Below are 19791 nucleotides of genomic sequence, written 5' to 3' on the forward strand. Positions count from 1 at the left end.
AGTTTTTCATTTTACAGAGTATGGCAAAAGCAAAATTTAAGCAGAGAGTAGGAATCCGGAATAATGAAGATTCCATCTGTTCAGAGCTATGCATATTACATAAATTTCTGTAAGACTTCATAAATTGAACCAGAACTTTTATCCAACAAGCTCCACTCCTGGTCAAGATCAGCAAGGTGAAGTACAATTTGTCAGCAATCAACAGGTCAGCAAATAAACCATTCCACAAATTTAGTTGAATGGGAAACATCTTTATATTCAGTATTCCCATATGTTGAGACTAGATTTAGGTTAAGGTGTAAGCCAACTGAGAAATTAAAAGTCTAGAATAATTAGTGAAGAACAAAAAACAAAGAGTCAGAAATACATTTTCAAAAGCAGAGCCCCTGATAGTTTAAGTCCACATGGGAGCTGGAAGTAGATGATGATGGCTCCAGTGGTTTATTTAAGGGGGTACATCAAAGGAAGGGATAAGGTTTCAAGGATGGAGTCTTGCTTCATTATGCCCTGCAGTCAGCAAGTTGATTGACATCTTGGCAGGTCACACCCATATCAGAGGGGCTGGATGGCTACAGCAGGTAACCCCATGTCCAGTGCTTGACTTTAAGATAACAGAGAAATGAGGAATAAAATATTTTACTGCAAGAAGTTGGCAAAATTGCATAATTATATAGAAATAATATGTGAAATATGACCCCTACCAACACATTTTTTTTGCAACAAAATCAATTCCAGAAGACTTTGGAGTCTCAGTTTGGAAGGACAAGCAAAACTTATACAAAAATATGGGGATAAAGTTATCATAATCTTGGAACAGGTAACAATTGGTTAAAAGGGGACAGAAACATTATGAAAAATTCATAAATTGGACCACATCAAAATTAAGAATATCTCTGTAATTCAGTTGCACAGATATTTCATTTTAAAATAGTGAAAAATCCTGTTGTAGACAACTAAGATTTGAGTGCACAGAGATGTCAAAGAGCTTGTTATATACATTACTGTAGAAAACCAAATCATTAGAAAAGGCATCAGTACTCTAATCATCAGATGCAAATAGAAATCTCAGTAAATTGGTGTTAAGTAGCTCTCCAACCAAGTGGATATAATATAATTTTTCATAGACTGAAAAGAATTTGTGGAGCATGAATAACTGAAATATTATTGGTAGGGATATAAATTAATTTAGAATATTGTTTAGCGTTACCTACTGAATTTAAATGAGCATTCTCTGTGAATTAGCACTTTTTCTCCTAAGTACTGCAAGATATAAGAATAAATATTTAATATCCAACAAAGACTTCAAATGTCTGTCAACAGTAGAAACATAAGTAACTTTTGTGTGTTCATATAAAATAATGCTATATAACAGTGAAAAAGGAACTACAACTACATGAAAATTAGAGATGGATTTCATATGCATTACATTGCATAAAAAGTCAGACACAAACCATTCATTGTATGTTTGCATCTGCATAAAGTTTGAAACAGACTATACTAAACTGAATGTTTAAGGACATACACATTGATAATCAAACTAAAGGAAATAAGAAAGTAGTACCATAAAAGATAAGACTGTGATTATGTTGAGGAGGGTAATATCGATGAAGGACTTTGTGATTAAGATACAAAATATGAAGGAGCTTTGTGCAGAGAGTTTCTGTTTCTGTATTTGGGTAATGGTAGTATAGGTATTTATCTTGTAATAATTCATTAAGCAATGGACTTTTACCCATTTTTCTTTTCTAGTGAAATATATATTTTACTAGAAAAAATTATATATATATATTGAGAGAGAGAGAGAGAGAGAGAGAGAGAGAGAGAGAGAGAGAGAGAGAGTATTTGCTTTCCTTTACTATGGTTAAAAATTCACATCAGTGCCCTTTGGGTTACTTATCTATGGTTACAGCTTTCTTTGCCCTCAGAAGATAATTTTCCTCAAAGTTAAAGAGGAGGTTTTGTGGATGCAACTCCACTTGGTACAGTGCTTGCCTGGCTTTTGCAAGGCCCTGGGTTTAATTCCCAGCACCACACACACACACACACACACAAAATTAAAGGATGAATTCCTGGAAGAAAAGTTAAAAAGGTCATTTGGATAATTGAATAACAAGATACAAATGTGAATTAATAAATTGTATGAATTTTTAACTATATTTTATTATGATGATAGCTAACATTTTTCTAATTTGAAATGAGTCAGTAAATTTGAAAGAGTTCTTCACTTGTTATTCATTTGATTATAGTAACAGTGCTACAATGTTGCTAATATTATTTTCTTCATCTCAAAGATATACAAACTGAAATTGAACAATGAGATTAAATTAAATGTCTGAATAACTCAGTTATATAGATCACATACCTATCCGAATTGAGATATCAGTACTTTAGCCAATATGTCATATAGAATTTTACTAGCTCAAAAGTGTGTTTAACAGATAAATCAGTGACTTAGAAATTAGTAATATGAACTAATTGTGTATGTGTGTATGTGTCTAACATAGACTGACTTCAGTAAATTAAACAAGATAGTGTGTTAGGTGACTATTGCCCCCTCTTCTGGATACACCCATAAATCATACCTCTATAGTTATATATAATAGACATAGCATTGTAACTATATTTTTATGTCTTTTACCCCAGGTAAATGCTTAAATCCCAGAAAGTATTCATTACTTCCTTATTCTTTATCCCTAGGATTTAGCATGGCTCCTGGCACAGATTAGGTATCCAATAAGTGCTTATTAGATTAAGAAAAATGAAAATTGTACATATATATATATATATATATATATATATATATATATATATATATGGTTTCTTTTACCCTTAAACTATATATTAAACTACATATTATATATAGTATGTATATAATGTATATATGTATAGTATGTATAAAATATATATATTTTATGGTTGCTGATATGTTATTTGAAGAATGACCTGAAGAGTATTCTAATGAAATGGTAAAATTTCACTGTTATTTTGACAATGGGCTAAAAAATTTTGTAAAACATTTCTTCTCAACATGAACCATCACATATTCTTGAATTCTTTAAGAAGATCAGCTTTTCCAAAAGTATCTGAGCTTCATGGTTTGCAAATGCACAAATGATTAAGTTTTTTGAAAAAATTTTGTAAGATCAGGCAGGTACCTGATTGTATGATCTTCATCTCAGCTTCCCTGTGAAAAACTAGTTTTATTCTGTCTTCAGAGAACAGAAAATGTGAAGACCTGATTCTAAAGGGTGCACACTCCCCATTGTAATTGGAAAGTATTTCATATACCAGATAAGTTAAGAGATGAGTTTTGATTTCATGTGCAATCAGCTGTTACTTTATCAAACAATTTGAAGTTGGATGTAATGGTATGTGTAATAAATTTTCTGTCTACCCTACTTTTAAGTAACAGGTTTGAACATGGTTTAATTTACATCCTGGTTAAAACTATACTTTTGGGATTATTTCTCTAGTTCATAAATTTACGTACTGCTTAATGGTTTTCATAAATTTCAAAATATAATGCTTTTAACCTTAAAACGACATGAATCTATATTGAATTAATTATATATAATTTGAAAGAAATTTTGAAATCTTGCATGATTCTGTTTTGCCACATTCATATGTATATTTTAATGCACCTAGTAAAACTGGCAAAACCCATCATTAATAATTTAGAGTTGATAGAAAAATTAGATAATAGAGCAGAATGTTAATTAATGGCACTTGTGAAGATGTTTTCTCAGAACAGGACGAAAAATGAGTACACTGTCTCATGCTACTTATTGTTAAAATTGTAGACATTTCCAACAGTAAATTTTTAGCTCTTTCTCTGGAAGAAGTTAGTGTTTATTTTGCTTAACATCATAGTAATGGATAATAATAAAAACCAGGAGTCCACTGTCAGTCAATGCTATTTTTAAAATATGGAAAAGCAAATGCAATCTTTTAGAAAATTTTCCATTTTCTGTTATTTTTCTACCAAACAAAGCACTTCATTTTTAGACCTTCTTATTGAAGGAATTTTTCCTCCACTTGATTAAATATGTTATTTTCACTATAAGGCTCAATCTATAACTTTTTCCTGAACAAGAGATGTTGGTATGCTGTAAGGAAAATAAAATAAAGAGTTATATTTGTATATCATATCATTTTTCATGTAGTCTTGCTTAGATCAGCATGGAGATGCCTGGAGGCAGTCTTTGCTATAAAACAAAAGGCCAAGCTATTGCTATCGAAATGCTGCTGCTATAGGTGTATGTTTATCCCAGCTGCTTATGATTTGATCTGTTATAAATATTGCACACAAGACAATGATGAATGACCACATAATTTCTTCTTGTTCTTATATTCTTTAAGTTAACCTTACCTGGTTATATACAACTATGGATCTTCTTCTCCCTTCCTATCTTCTATTCCTCATTTTCTTTTTTCTTCCCTCCCTCCCTTCCTCACTCCCTACCTTCTTTTGTATTTTTTTATTTGTTGTTTTTAAGTATACATGATAGTAGGGTGTATTTTGACATATTATACATACATGGGGTGCAACCCATTTACGATTTTGATCCCATTCTTGTGGTTGAACATCACGTGAAGTTATACTTATCGTGTATTCATATATGAGCATAGGAAAGCTATGTCTGATTCATTACATTGTCTTTCCTATTCCCATCCCCCTTCCTTCCCTTCATTCCCCTTTATCTAATCTAGTGAACTTCTAAACTTCCTCTGCTTACCCTCCTCTATTATTGGTAGGCATCTACATATCAGTGAGAACATCCAACTTTTTTTTTTTTTTTTTTTTTTGCAGAGGGCAGGAACTGGCTTATTTCACTTAGCACGATATTCTCCAGTTCCATCTATTTCCCAGCAAATGGCCCATTCTATTTATAGCTAAGTAATATTCCACTGTGTATGTATACCACATTTTCTTTATTCATTCATCTGTTGATGGGCACCTAGATTGGTTCCAAAGCTTGGCTATTGTGAATTGAGCTGCTGTAAACATTGATGGCTGTGTCACTGTAGTATATTTAAGTTTTTTGGGTAATAGACTGAGGAGTGGGATAACTGGGTCAAATGGTGCTTCCCTTCCAAGTTTTCCGATCAATTTCCAAACTGCTTTCCAGGGTGGTTTTAACCGTTTACAGTGCTACCAGCAATGTATTAGTGAATTTTTTTCCTCACATCCTTGCCAACATTTATTTTTACTTATATTCTTCACAATTGACATTCTGACAGGAATGAGATGCAATCTCAAAGGTTTAATTTGCATTTCTCTAATTGCTAGAGATATTGAACATTTTTTCATGCATTTTGGACCATTTGAATTTCTCCCTCTGTTAAGTGCCTCTTTAGTTTCTTTGCCCATTTATTGATTGGGTTATTTGTTTTCTTGGTGTTAAGGTTTTTAAGTTCTTTTATATCTTGGATACTAATGCTCTATCTGAGGTACAGGTGGCAAAGCTTTTCTCCAATTCTGTAGGCTCTCTGTTGATGCTCTTGATTGTCTTCTTTGCTATGAAGAAGTTGTTTTATTTTTAGTTTGATGCCATCCAATTTATTGATTCTTGATTTTATTTCTTGTGCTTTTGGAGTCTTACTGAGGCTGTCTGTTCCTGAGCAGATATGATGGAGAGTTGGGTCTATTTTTTCTGCTAGTATTTGCAGGGTCTCTGGTCTAATGCAAAGGTACTTGATCTACTTTGAGTTGAGTTTTGTGGAGGCTGAGACACAAGGGTTCAATTCCAATCTACTGCATATGGATTTCCAGTTTTCCCAGAACCATTTGTTGAAGAGTCTATCTTTTCTCCAATGTATGTTTATGGTGTCTTTGTCTAGTATGAGATAATGGTGTATATCTGAGTTTGTCTCAGTGTCTTCTATTCTGTTCCATTGGTCTTCAATTCTATTTTTGTGCCAATGCCATGCCATTTTTTGTTACTATACCTCTATAGTATAATTTAAGTCTGGTATTATGATGCTTTCTACTTCACTTTTCTCACTGAGGATTTCTTTGGCTATTCTGGGCCCCTTATTTTTCCAAATGAATTTCATGACTGCTTTTTCTGTTTCTGTGAAGAAGACCATTGGAATTTTAATGGGAATTGCATTAAATATGTATAGCACTTTGGTAGTATGGCCATTTTTGCAATATTAATCCTGTCTCTCCAAGAACATGGGAGATCTTTCAATTTTCTAAGGTTATCTTCAATTTCTTTTTTTAGTGTTCTGTAGTTTTAATTGTAGAGGTATTTTGCCTCTTTTGTTACATTAATTCTCAAGTATTTTCTTTCTTTGTTTTTTTTTTAGTCTATTGTGAATGGGATAGTTTTTTCTGATTTCTCTTTAAGTTAATTCGTCATTGGTGTTTAAGAATGCAGTTGATTTATGGGTGTTAATTTTACATCTTGCTACTTTGTTGAATTCATTTATGAGTTCAAGAAACTTTCTGGTGAAGTTTTTTGGATCTTCATGTCCTCAGCAAATAGGGATAATTTGAGCTCTTCTTTTCCCATTTCTATCCTTAATCTCTTTCTTTTGTCTAATTGCTCTGTCTAGAGTTTTAAGGACTATGTTGAAAACAAGTGGTGAAAGTGGGCATCCCTGTCATTTTCCAGTTTTTACAGGGAATGCTTCCAATTTTTCTCCACTTAGAATGATGTTGGCCTTGGGTTTAACATAGATAGCTTTTTACAATGTTGAGGTATGTTCCTACTATCCCTAGTTTTTCTATTGTTGTGAACATGAATGGATGCTGTATTTTGTCCAATGCTTTTTTCTGCATCTATTAATGTATTTCTGTGATTCTTGTCTTCAAATCTGTTGATGTTATGAATTACATCTATTGATTTCCATATGTTGCACCAACCTTGCATCCTTGGAATGAACCCCACCTGATCATGGTGCATTATCTTTTATGCACTTTGCCAGGATTTTATTAAGAATTTTGTATCTATGTTCAAGAGGGATTGTGGTCTGGATTTTTCTTTCCTTGATGTGTCTTTGTCTGGTTTTGGTATTAAAGTTTTACTAGCTTCATAGAATGAGTTTGGAAGGTTTTCCTTCTTTTCTATTTCTAGGAATAATTTGAGAAGTATTGGTGTGAGTCCTTCTTTGAAGGTCTGGTAGATCTCTGCCAAGATTCTATCTGGTCCTGGGCTTTAGTTTGTTGGTAGGCTTTTTTTATGTCGTCTTCCATTTCTTTGCTTGAAATGATCTGTTTAAATTTTTTGTCTTATATTCTTTAATTTAGCCCTATCTGATTATGTACAACTATGAATCTTCTTTGCCCTTCCTGACTTCTGCCTTCTTCCCTTCTTTCCTCCCTACTTTCTTTTGTTCCTTCTTCTTATAAATATTTATTGATCCTTATGATATATTTTGTTGTGGGGGTTAGATGTCTGGAATACTCAGTGACAAAACATTTTAAAATTACCTTTATAGAACATTATTCTAGGATGATAAGATAGTAAGTAAACAAAAGATAATAATAAGAAAGTATTTAATGCTAACTAGCATGTTGGACATTTGTAGGTGCAAAGAAAAACTAGATTAGAGAAAGTAGGGTGAAGAATGAGGAGGAACACAGAGAGCTTTTGGAGGGCCAGAGTTCTTTGAGGTCTTCTATAAGGTTGAGGCTCACTCAGATATTGCAGCTTGGAAACAGACTAGAGAGGAACACACATATCAGCAGAGATGTGTCAGACTACTGTAATAATCCAATAAAGAGGCAATTATGGTTTCAGCCATACTAGTAATAGTGAAAGTTCTAGAAGTGGTAAAATTCTAAATATATTTTGAACAGTTTTCTTTGATGGGTGGAACAGAAGAAACAGAAAAGACTTTTGGTCTGAGCAGTTGAAGGGATAGTGTTGCAATCGATTAGAATAATGAAGGTTATGAGAAGCACCTGCTTTTAGAAGATAAGGAATTCCATTTGGACACTCAACTTTGATATATCCATAGGCAGTCAAGTGAAGAACTCAAGAAAGTAGTTGGATCTACAAGCATGTGAATATTGATTTTGTGTTGTCAACATATAAATGGTCATTTATAGCTCATGAGACTGGATTAAATAGCTAGGAAAGGAGTATAGATGAAGAAATCAAGAGAACCAGTGACTGGTCAATTAGTCAACCAGCAGAAGATAGAAACCATCTCAAGTAAAAGAAATTCAAATAATGAGGTGTAGCAGGAGTCAAAGGAAAAGGATATACCTGTAGGGGTTCTGTGTTTGGGATTGCAGTCTGGGATAGCTTCATAATTGTGATATGCTTGGTGGCTAAGAAAGTTTCTGTGCAAAGACACAGAATGCCTGGCTGCTAGGAAATGCCTGGCTGCTGTAACAATGCCCTGCATGAGGTGTCTCTGTGCTAGAGTCTTATCATATTCAACCTTGATCTCAAGCACATAGCTCCTGGGAATAAAGGAACTTGCTTACTAGATAACTTCAATGTTTCATCAAGCTCTGGTGACCCTGGACCTGCCCAATAACAGTAACTTTAAACAATGGAGTTTCTTGAGAGTTACACAAAGCTCCTAACATTGCATATTGTAACTGTAGAGTGTAACTGTGGAATAAGAAACCTTCCTGATACAATAAACAAAAATGTACTTGTGGCACTAATGACCTAATGTAACCTAGTGATATAAGTAAAGATGGCCACTTGGATGAGCAGCCATTTTTTCCTGCTTCTGCATCTTGTCTCTGTGTCCTTTTTATTTTCCTTACATATGCCAAGTAGGGTGAAGTGATTCAGCTACTGCTAGGTCATGTAAGAAGAGGACAGAGAATTGATAGCTGGATACATCAAAAAGTATGTCATTGATGACTTTAAGGAGATAAATCTCTGGAGTGGTAAAAGCAGAAGCCACTCAATATCCCTATCATGTAATGTCTTACTGTAGTTGTTGGCCTCCAAAACTACAGAAACCTCAGTCATAGAAATGTCTAATTTTGTTGCATCTTTTGTTTTCTTTTAACATAGTAGTGAATAAGTTATTAAATTGGTGATATTTATTATTTATTTTTCTATGAAATCTGATGTCACTCTTTGGCTTCTATACATTCCTGTCAGCATATAATTCAAAGGGCTATGAGGATTACAGATGAAACACTTGGTATAGTGTGGGCCCATATTAAGAGTTCAATAAGTGATTGCTGTTACTGTTACTGATGATGATGATGCAACCACAAGGTTTCGGTTGCTTGCTTAGACTTACTGTGGTACTTAATAAAATGATCCTGGAAATATCATCACTTTGCATTCACTGAAGAAAAGACTGTGTAACACCTTCTTATCCTTGACCATTGCCATCTCTATGAATTCACACTTGAAACTCTTCTCTCTGAGTAACACAGCCCATCAAAAGCTACTGAGACCATCTAACCTATGGCTGTTGATGACAATATTGCAAATATACATTCTGTTGCTTCATCTGAATGGCTTTTTGGTTTTTTCCTCTGGGGATGCCAGGTCACTCTGGTTATCACTTATTTTGTTATTATTATTACATATTAATTGTACAAATAGATGGTATTTTACCATGATGTTTCCATGCATGTATACATTATTATTAATTGCAAACAGTCACCCTGCTTCTAGTCTCAATTCCTCCTTCCCCATCCCTCCTCCCTCTTAGCACCCTTCCCAGTCTCTAAAAGTCATTCACTTATTTAAAAGGGTCCATATATGGGTTACTGTCAGTCTTTGTCAAAGATGTCTGAGATGTCTTTGTCTAAAATCATCTGATAATTCTTCGGGTGTTAGGTAGTGTTTTGACTTTCAAGAATGCTTATACGGGAAACATGAAATAGAGAGTTGGCATAACTATCAAAATAGCTGGAAGTTAAGTAGAGAAAGAAGGATGGGTAGATATTAACTAAGAATATAAACCTGGAGGTAGGTGAAACTGGATTCAACTCCTGATTTCTGTGATCTTGGGCAACATACAGCTAACACCTTCCAAAGGAATTCATTAGGAAAAGTGTTGGCCAGTAAACCTGGTTTTATTTAAATTCTGTATAGCAACTGAGAATACCACCTGTGTGTATTCCAAGTAGTGTTTTAAAAGGGTAAATTTAGGGAAGAGTTCTCAAGGAGCTATAGGGTTTGAGCTGAGTCATTTTGGGGTCAGTCTTACAAGGTAGAACTTTTGGTAAAAAAATTTGGTCAGTCTATGAAAAACAGCTTGGGTTCTTTGGTACAGCAAGATGAGGGCTTTCAAGCAGTCTTGATGAACCAGTGGTGAGTTTTAATGAATAAGCTATTTTTATTGGTTTGGATTTATCTATACTGGAAGTAAATATTTTCTGAAGCAAGTAACTCAGGAATTATTGTCCGTTTTTGGTATCAGTTCAGTGTATGTTTAGTAAAGTAATGCCTGATCTGAGTGCCAGCTACCACATGATGATTTCACTTCTTAGAATTCATATTCTTTTTTTCTTATTTGTTATTTTTAGTTATACTCTCGTGTCTTTTATATTTTGACATATTTATACACAGATGGAGTACATATTATTTCTAATTAAGATGCCAGTCTTGTTATTGTAGATGATGTGGAGATTCTCTGTGGTGTATTCATGTGTGTACATAGGAAAGATGTGTCAGATTAATACTTTCACCTTAGTGTCTAACTTTGAAATACAACTTGAAAGTAGTTAAATGAGATAAAGTATAGAAAGCATTTCAGTCTGGACAAAGATTAGTAAAACAGCATATATTCACTGATTATTTTATAAAGCCTTACTAAAATATATATATATTTTAGCAAATATATATATATATATATATATATATATATATATATATATATATAGTTACATACACTCATGTCAGCACAATGAACCCCCAGTTCAGGAATCAGAGCATCTAATTTCAAATCCTGGAACATCACTTGCTGGTCTGCCTCCTGTAGTAGACAGCTTGCTTTCTTTAATTATCCTTCTATATCTCAATAGGAGTCTGAAATATTAAAAACACATTTTTGATATCAGATCACTAATGATTTTAACAAAAATGAACACTTACATAACTCACAGTATTAACAATTGTTGCTTTATTTACAGAATGACATGAATTACATAGCCTCTAGTGGACTTCTATTTAAAGATGGCAAAAAGCGAATTGACTACATCCTGGTTTATAGAAAGACGAATATACAATATGGCAAAAGAAACACATTTGAAAAGAACCTCAGAGCAGAAGGCTTGATGTTGGAGAAGGAGGTAGGTGCTTTGCCATTATTAACTTTGTGGTATAATATTCTGGAACAGAAATGATCACCTGTGTTTAAGTATGGAGAAATATATCATATGGCTTCATAAAATATATACTCATTTTCTCCTAATAGATGTATATAGTTTCACATAATATTCACTTTTTGCTCTGTTTCTGCACAGTTTATTTTTAAAAGGGCACCACTATTTTTGCAATTTAAAAAAAACTGAATAATTAATGACTATGTTCATGCAAAATAGAAAATTCTATTGGGGGGGGGACTTGAAATGTTGAAAGACAAGTGTTTGCCAAACTGTTAATGTCGGTATTTTGTTGGTGAAACTATAAGTACTATTCTTTCCAATCCTTCTTTGTTTGATAGGTTCTTAAAATTTCTGTAAATTATTTATTTATTTTTCTATTGGAATGATAAAAGTATCAAGACAATTAGGAAAAAAATGAAAAATAGGAGAAAAATCTGATGACCCTATAATCCAAAAATTACCTCATATTCTACTATAATCCAAAAATTATAATTATTGCCATTTTATTTAAATTTTATATGGTTTTAAATTCACATGTTTATTTATGTTAGATAAAGAAAAAAACTTACTTTAAAAAGTTAAAAACATAGAAATGTAAAGTATAAAAACCAATGTTTATATTTGTCACCTTCTAAATCATACTCTTCTCTACTTCGGTGGCTTTTATGGATTGAATTTTTACTGATAATGCTCCTTAATATATTTTGCATATATAAACAACCATAAGTAAATATATTACACAAAATTAGTCATATTTATGATACATATATTATTCTTCTACTCAATACCATTGTTTAACATTATTTTATCAATATATTAATTCTCATTACCTTTAGAAATTTTTTACTTGGTGAATAGTTTTATAACTTCAGGATTTAGTCAGCTATTCTCCCATTGAGAGAAAAAAATTAAGTTAAATATTAGAGATATTCCTAAATATATTTCTAAAAAAAATGGAATGGTAAAAAAAAATCCTGATGATTTCTTTGATTGAATATCTAATTGACTTGCTAATAAAATTTAAGAATGTTAGTAAACACTTAGATATAAAACTCTGAAACTACCCCTACTTTTCTTCACAGAATATATGTTGAAGTCAATTTTCTGAGAAATACACATTAGAAAGTTATGAACTATATCTTGGGGTCACCCTGGAAAAACTAATCCATTTATATTTATTAAAACTCTTTTAATAGGATCTAAAATAACAAACTCATAATGACTTGGCTCTGAAAGGAAGGAATTATTTACACAGTGCCAAGTATTATAGAACAGGGTGAGTGACATACTGACTACAGTGTTCTGTTGATCCTTTATTTCTTTTTTATACCTCTTCTGGGAAGTTTAGCCCAGAATATCTCACTCACTGGTGAGTAATTAAATGAAGAACTACTTATTGAAAAAAATATCTCATGAACTCAGTCTTATGACAAGATTTTACTCATTAGATTCCTTTGTGCCTTCTGCTCCACACAGATAGAATCAATCCCTTCCTCATCCGCTTATAGAACAGTTTACAAGAGATTATTATAATACTGGTAATTATTTAACTCATGCACCTCCCATTGTTTACTTATTCATTAAATAATTTTGTCAAATGCTCAACAAACTGTGGGGAATCATGAGTAAAGTGGACCATATCATTACCTTTGATCTATATGAAGATTTAAAAAAAAAAGAAATCAAATGCAAAAACTGGATATTTGTAATAGATGTGGCCCACTGACTGTACTTAATTTTCTTGGCATAAAATCCAGATTCTCTGAGTCTTCCTCTCTCTTATTTCTCCAATATGCTCCCAAGAATAATACTGGCTGTTGCTCATCCACAAAGGGTTCTGTTCTCCTCTAAAAGTGAAGTCTATTCATCCTTAAGCTCTGACTGTTCCATTGCTGCCAAAGGTGCTTGTGGTTATGTTGTTGCTCAGCAGAAGAGTATCTATTTGTCTATTTTTATTCCCAGATAGACAGGTTTTTCATTCTGAGTTCCAGCATTACAGTTTTTCAATTCACATCCACTTTCTTATTAGATGTGTTTCCTACAATTCAGTGAAGTGCCAGGACAGCTGGGTCAGGAGGTATACCCAAACCCAGATGAATATTTTATTGGAACTAGCCATGCCTATAAACAGTAGCCATTGTATTAAACACAGATTGCCATTCTTGACTTCCTCTTTCTGTCCCCTAGGTGCCTCACTGTTAAGGAAAATGATTTTGTTTTTTTTTCCTGAAAATGCAATGGGTTAAGTTTACACATTTCTCCAGATTAGATATTATCAGTTTTGGAGCAGGGATGGGGATTTTTTTATATCTTTCCTTGAAAACAGTCTTAGAAGCCTTATGAAATTTGGTCCAGTTTCTCTAAGGAATTCTGCTTGTTTTTCAAAGTTTAAAGAAAGGAATAAAGGAAGTAAAGAAGGAAAGAGAGATCTTGTCACACCTTTCTATCTGACTAATACTTGCATAACTATTTCAGTGACTTTGCACAGAATAGATGATGGGATCCAAGATTGCTTGAATCTTTACTCATTTGATACAATGCTTAAAATTATCCTTTACTACAATACTTTTCATAATTTCAAATTGAAATAAATGATCTGAAAGAAAAGCAAATGGAATTAAAATGGCTTATAACAAAGGAAATAGTCTCGTCTGGAGGATAAGAGAAAATTATAGAAAGTTGAAGAAGTGAATTTTTTAAATCTTTGAATTGAGATTTGAAAAATTAATAGTGCCAAAGTAGGTGAAAAAAAAAAACTTAAATTAGGTGGGAAAAGGGCTAGATAAGGCTTCCCTGGTCATGCATTAGAATCCAGCAATGATTCATCTCCTACAATAACATGCCTCAGTGGGAATATCAGGATGGTCACAGGGGAAAGGTTATGGATATTTTTAAATTCCAGAGAGGAAGAGCACTAAACAAGCCTGGAAAGAATGGCTCTGTTTAAGTTAATCTGTTTTATATGTAAGCTTTTTGACCATTATCTTAATAAAGAAATGCAAAGCTACTAAATAATTTCAAACTGTAGTAGTATGAACACATTTGTTTTCAAAAAAGATAACAGATTACTGAAAAGAGGATGGATTTCAAGATAATGCACAAAGATCATGAGTAGCATTAAAGACAGAGATAAATGGATTTGATTGATATTTCAGTTAATATATACATATGTATATGTTAATATATGTATGTATGTAGTTGGTGGTAATTTGGACATGATAAGAATTGGTCTCAATGCTGACTTGAGTTTGTGACTCAAAACAATTTGTTGATTCATTCAAGAAGCATAAATAATGTCTCTATTGTATGCCACATTGAGACCAAATATAAACCAAGCTTAAAAATGAACCATGTTCTCATGGGAGAAAATAGACCATAAACAAATAAAAGACATGAATGAAACAATGTGGAGAGCTACCCAATAATTAAAACAAGATAGTGTTATATTACGAGTATGACTAGGTGCTCTGCTAGCTTATGTGATCTGAAAGAAAGCAACCTGAATAAAAAGAAATCTATCCCATTATGGGAAGAGAAAAAGACAGAACTCTACCTGCAGAAGTCATATTCAGTAAAAAGTAGTGCTGCCTGGAAGAGAGCTGGTTTGTGGAAGAAGTAAGGCAAGGGCTATAGGAATGAAAAGCTGGTAATTGAGGTGCCTTTGAGAAACATAAATAGAGATGTTTGAAGTTCTTGTCTAGAGCTGAAATGAGGAGTCTCACCTGAAAGCAAATGCTTTAGTTATTCGAATATGAATAGTAATATATACCAGCTATTGGGACAAAAATCACTGAAGATAATGGGAAAGAATTTAGTTCTCGGATGAGCCTATACAGGGTAGGAGAGGAGAATAGACACTTGAAAGAACTGAGGTAGGTGAAAGAGCAGGAGATGAGACATCAGAGGGAAGAGTTGGTAATTAGGGTAAAATACTGCTGAGAAGCCAAAGAGACCAAAGAGTTGCCCATTCAAATGGAGGACAATGAGAAGTATTTTCCTGAATAGAGACATTTGTGCACCATATTAGCTAATGTCAAAGAGGGAATAGGTAATGGAGAATAGGTGCAGAGCAAATGTCACCAACTTGCTTAGCTGTGAGTGGGAGGAGGGAAAACAATAGCAGGGGCGGAGGGGGGAGGCGGTGGATTCTGGTGAGATTTCATTTCCTTGTTTCTTTTATTCACCTTTAAATTTACTTCTTAGATGGGGTGTATAAATAATGATGGGGAAGACCCAAGACAGAAGAAAGGGATGGAGAGAAACAGGAAAAAATGGGTCAGGGAGAAGGAAAGGAAAGCACAGAAGAGGATATACAAGGAGAAGACGAGAGACTGAGGACGCAGGCGACAGAGGAGATAAAATAACATTTAAAATGCCTTTGGGGGAGTGAGGGGATTTTCAAAGCATAGAATATCAAAGAAATTCAAGATTACTAAATTGCATTTTAAATTTAATTTTTACAAATATATATTTGACATAGACATTTTTACAAAAGGTTAACTTTATGTTTCTAATTCTGAAGATGACAACATTATCTTTTAAAATAATTAAATTTATCAGGAGTAGATTTATTATTCCCAGGGTAGTTCATTCAACCTACTACAGCAAATGCAGTATTAGTAAACAAAAACATTTTTTCTAAAATAAGAATTCTTACATGATATCATAAAAATACTGTCTGAAGGTTTTAAATCAGTATTTCTTAAAACTATTTGTATTATGCATCTATTGATGTTTAATAAATTACACAAATTGCATTTGTATGCTCAAAACTCTATGGGTTACCAGCCATCCCACACCTTGGTATTTATCCAAAAGAACTAAAATCAGCATACTTATAGTGATACAACCACTTTAATGTTTATAGCAGTACAATTCACAATAGTTAAATTATGGAATTAGCCCAGATGCCCAGCAATAGATGGATAATCAAAAAATGTGGCATGTATGTACATTGAAGTATTAATCAACCATGAAGAAAAATGAAATTATGGCATTTGCTGGTAAATGGATGCAACTAGAGATCATCATGCAAAAGGAAATAAACCAGACTCAGAAAATCAAGGGTTGATGTTTTCACTCATTTGTAGAAGTTAGAGCAAAAGTAAGAGAAAGAAGATGGGGGTATTAGATATTATAAAGATATAGAAAAGATCAGTGGAGTAGAATAAGAAAATGGGAGGGAGGAGGGGTGGGTAAGGGGAGGGAACATGGAATGAATTTAACAAGATCATGTTATATGCATATAAAAATATACCACAGGTAGTTTCACCATAATATATATACAGAAAATACCAATAAAAAATTTAAAAATGATCAGCAGAGTAAAGAAAGGAAAATAGGAGGAGGAAGGAGGATAGGGAAATGAGAGGAACAGGGATTGAACTCAAATTTTTGTGCATGTGTATTTTGTCAAAATGAACCCAACTACTATGTGTAATTAAAACACTCTAATTTTTTAAAAAATCTGTTGGTGAAAAGTTTGGGTATGACACACTCTTTGCCTAGTTTCTTTTGAGACCTAAGTCAAAGTATTTGCATGGTCACATTTGTACCTGGAGCACATGGAGTTCAGGGTACTCTTTGAAGCTGACATATGTGCGAAAGGACTCATTTCCTTGTGGTTGTAACACTGAGTCTTCATTCCCTGTCTGGATTTCAGCTCCTGGGGGTCATTCTCATTCCTTGCTCACCTGAGCCCTCCATTTGCAAAGCCAGAAGTAGAGAATTTTCCTTGCATCTCTCTGCTGTTTTAAATCTTTCTTGCCAGAAAGAGCCCAGTCCTTTTAAGGGACTCATTATCCATGAAAGATAATGTCTTCTTAATATCAAACATGTCATGTGGATGATCCTAACCATGGGAGTGCCTATCATTCTGTATTTACAGATACCAGGGATCTTTACTTGTGAATACAAGGAGAAGAGATCTTGAGAGCTTTGCCTAACATACTATTTTTAAAAATTCTGCAACATGCAACTGTGCATTGCTCTTCTAAGCAAACAGGTCAGGAAAGCAACTTACAACAACAGAATATAATATAATAGAATACATTTTAGACTAAATTTGGTGCCAATTCATGACTAATTGGCATGTAGATTGTTGGAGCCACTTTATCAAATCCAGCATTGTGATTTTATAAACATTTACTGCCTCTCAAAGTTTCTTCTATTGAAGGTCTTGGCCTTTCGTTGCAACTTAACAAACATTTAACTGAAATTTTTTAGTACAGATTATTAGAAGAAAGAAGAAATAGATTTGAGAAAAATGTTAGCAGGCATTTTGTTTCCTAGCTGAAAGAGGAAGACTAGAAATTGATTCTCCATAACTTAAAAATATATATTCACCAGAGTGAAGCACTGAGCCTGGCACAGAGATCTCAAAAATGTATTAAATTGCATGTTGATGTGAATAATTTATAGATGATAATATTTTCAGAGGATCATGATGTATATTTGAAGACCATTCAAATAAATAAGTAGATGATTTATAATTTTCAGGGTAGGTGCTTTGTAGTCCAAATCAATTTTCAATTCCCATCAGCTTTGTCTTTCACTTAGATTTAAAACTATGGGATTAAACATGCTCTTTCTGCTCTGTGCCCCAAATTTACAGAATGACTTTGTAAAAAGATCATTTTTAAGTTTCCTCTTTTCTAAGGAGTAACTATTCTACCTCTTGGGAATTTGGGGAGGAATAATTAAGTACTAAAATGAAGTATGAAGGTTGTGGGTGTTTCATTCCCTCTGAGAAGGCTGCTAACATGAGGGTTGAAAAAAAAAATAGTGACAAATTTGCAGCTTTTGATTCCAAAAGGAAAGGTCTTCTTTCTCCCTCACAGCAATATCCCTTCACCATCCCCTGCCCAGTAGCAAAAAATGAAACTACTTTTCTCTCATTTTTTTAAAGTGGAGGTATAGCAAAAGAGAGATTAAGGTAGTTGAGGAAGTTAGAAACCAAGACAGTCCATGCTATTTAAAAAGACATATATGTGTGTGGGTGGGTAGTATGTGTGTGTGTTTGCATTTAAAGATATATATATTTATTTATTTATTTATTTATTTATTTATTTATTTAAAGTTAAGGCATACAAAATTAGACATGCTCTGTGTATGCACTTATATTGACATTTTACTCATTGACAGTAGTCATTTTAATGCAGAAACCTCCTTTCAGAACAACCCTTTATTTAAAGTTATTGGATTATTTCATATCCTGATGGTTGACAGTGATGAATTAATAATCAGTAGCAGGCAAGCTGTTCATAGTGCTAATTTGGATCCTGACACAGTGCCCTCTTCCAGATCAGTTCAGACTTATTGGTTTTCTTATCCTCATCATCTCTTGCTTAGGAATAAGTTCAATACAATGTGTACCCAAACAAGTCCAACATCCATTCATTCAACAAATGCTTGGTGAGGTTCCACTGTGAGTTTAACACAGAGATGGCTACTGTGGATATGTCAATGAACAAAACAATGTATTTTTTCTTGGGACACTTGCATAACTAATAAGAAAATAAAACTACTATAGAGGGGAAAAAAAGATTGGTGTAAAAGGAATAGGACAGGGACAGGCAAGTAGTAGTGAGTGAGCCAATGACAGGAGTGGAGTGAGGGAGGGAAAGAAGTGGTAGAAGTGGTTGTGGAGGCACTCAGGGTGAGATATGAAGATCTGTGTACTTCACTGGAGAAAGTAGTTTCACTCCAGATGAAGTGGGGTTCTGAGAAATGGCATGATCCAAAACGAAGAATCCCTATCTTTCTAGGAACAACCAGTGTGCTAGCAGAAGACAATCTAAATATGTACAGATAAACAAATCTTTCAAAGCAACTATAAAGTCTATAGAAGTACAATTTTGTTGTTGTTTGTTTTTAGAGTTTATTCTCATTTTATATTATCAGAGGAAAAAAAATTTAACCACTTAACATAAAATCTTGATTCAGGTCACTGTACTTCAGAGTTTTTCCCAAATCATAGGTTGTTACTGGCTTTAGGGTGGTGTGACTCAAAGGTCTATTGGACAGCATAGGAAACTAAGACACAGGATCTACCAAAGAAGAACCAGGCAACTACTTCCCAAGGGAAAGAAACAAGACAAAGACTCCAGGGAAGCTTTGAGATTCATTGACATATTGGCTGGCATCTATTAGAGAGGCCTGCCCTCACATAAGAAGGAGCGTATTAAGAACTGATCAGTCTCAGGCACTGCAATTCCGTCTCTCATGACACACAAGCCCTATGAGGCAGAGATCACTTTCTTTACTCCTCCGTGAGGAAACTGTGCATCAGAGGGGTCACCTAACCAGTTTAAACTTCTTAAAGATAAGAAATGGTAGAAAAGGAATCTATACTGAAGTCTCTGAGGTTCTAAACCCTGTATGTTTTTTCTACCAGTCCATGTGATTTCTTCTAAGTAGGCAGTTAAGATCAAAGACATTTAAATTATGCTTGGTAAGTGGAAGGCAAGTAGGTGTAGCACCCGTAGCTGACACCACAATTTCAAGAGAGAGATCTTTATTATCAT

The 19791-nt window shown here is 33.6% G+C and overlaps 1 protein-coding gene across 1 annotated transcript in view; it reads left to right on the forward strand.

Moving 5' to 3' along the window:
* The window catches only part of Ano3 (anoctamin 3), a 399369-nt gene that overhangs the window by 262214 nt on the left and 117364 nt on the right, over positions 1-19791 (forward strand). The window contains exon 5 of the mRNA XM_076846993.2: positions 11072-11230. Within this exon, the coding sequence (XP_076703108.2) occupies positions 11072-11230 (159 nt within the window). The remainder of the gene's footprint in view (positions 1-11071; positions 11231-19791) is intronic.

The sequence above is a fragment of the Callospermophilus lateralis genome, chromosome 2 (genome assembly GCF_048772815.1).
Source record: "Callospermophilus lateralis isolate mCalLat2 chromosome 2, mCalLat2.hap1, whole genome shotgun sequence".
NCBI classification, from domain to species: domain Eukaryota; kingdom Metazoa; phylum Chordata; class Mammalia; order Rodentia; family Sciuridae; genus Callospermophilus; species Callospermophilus lateralis.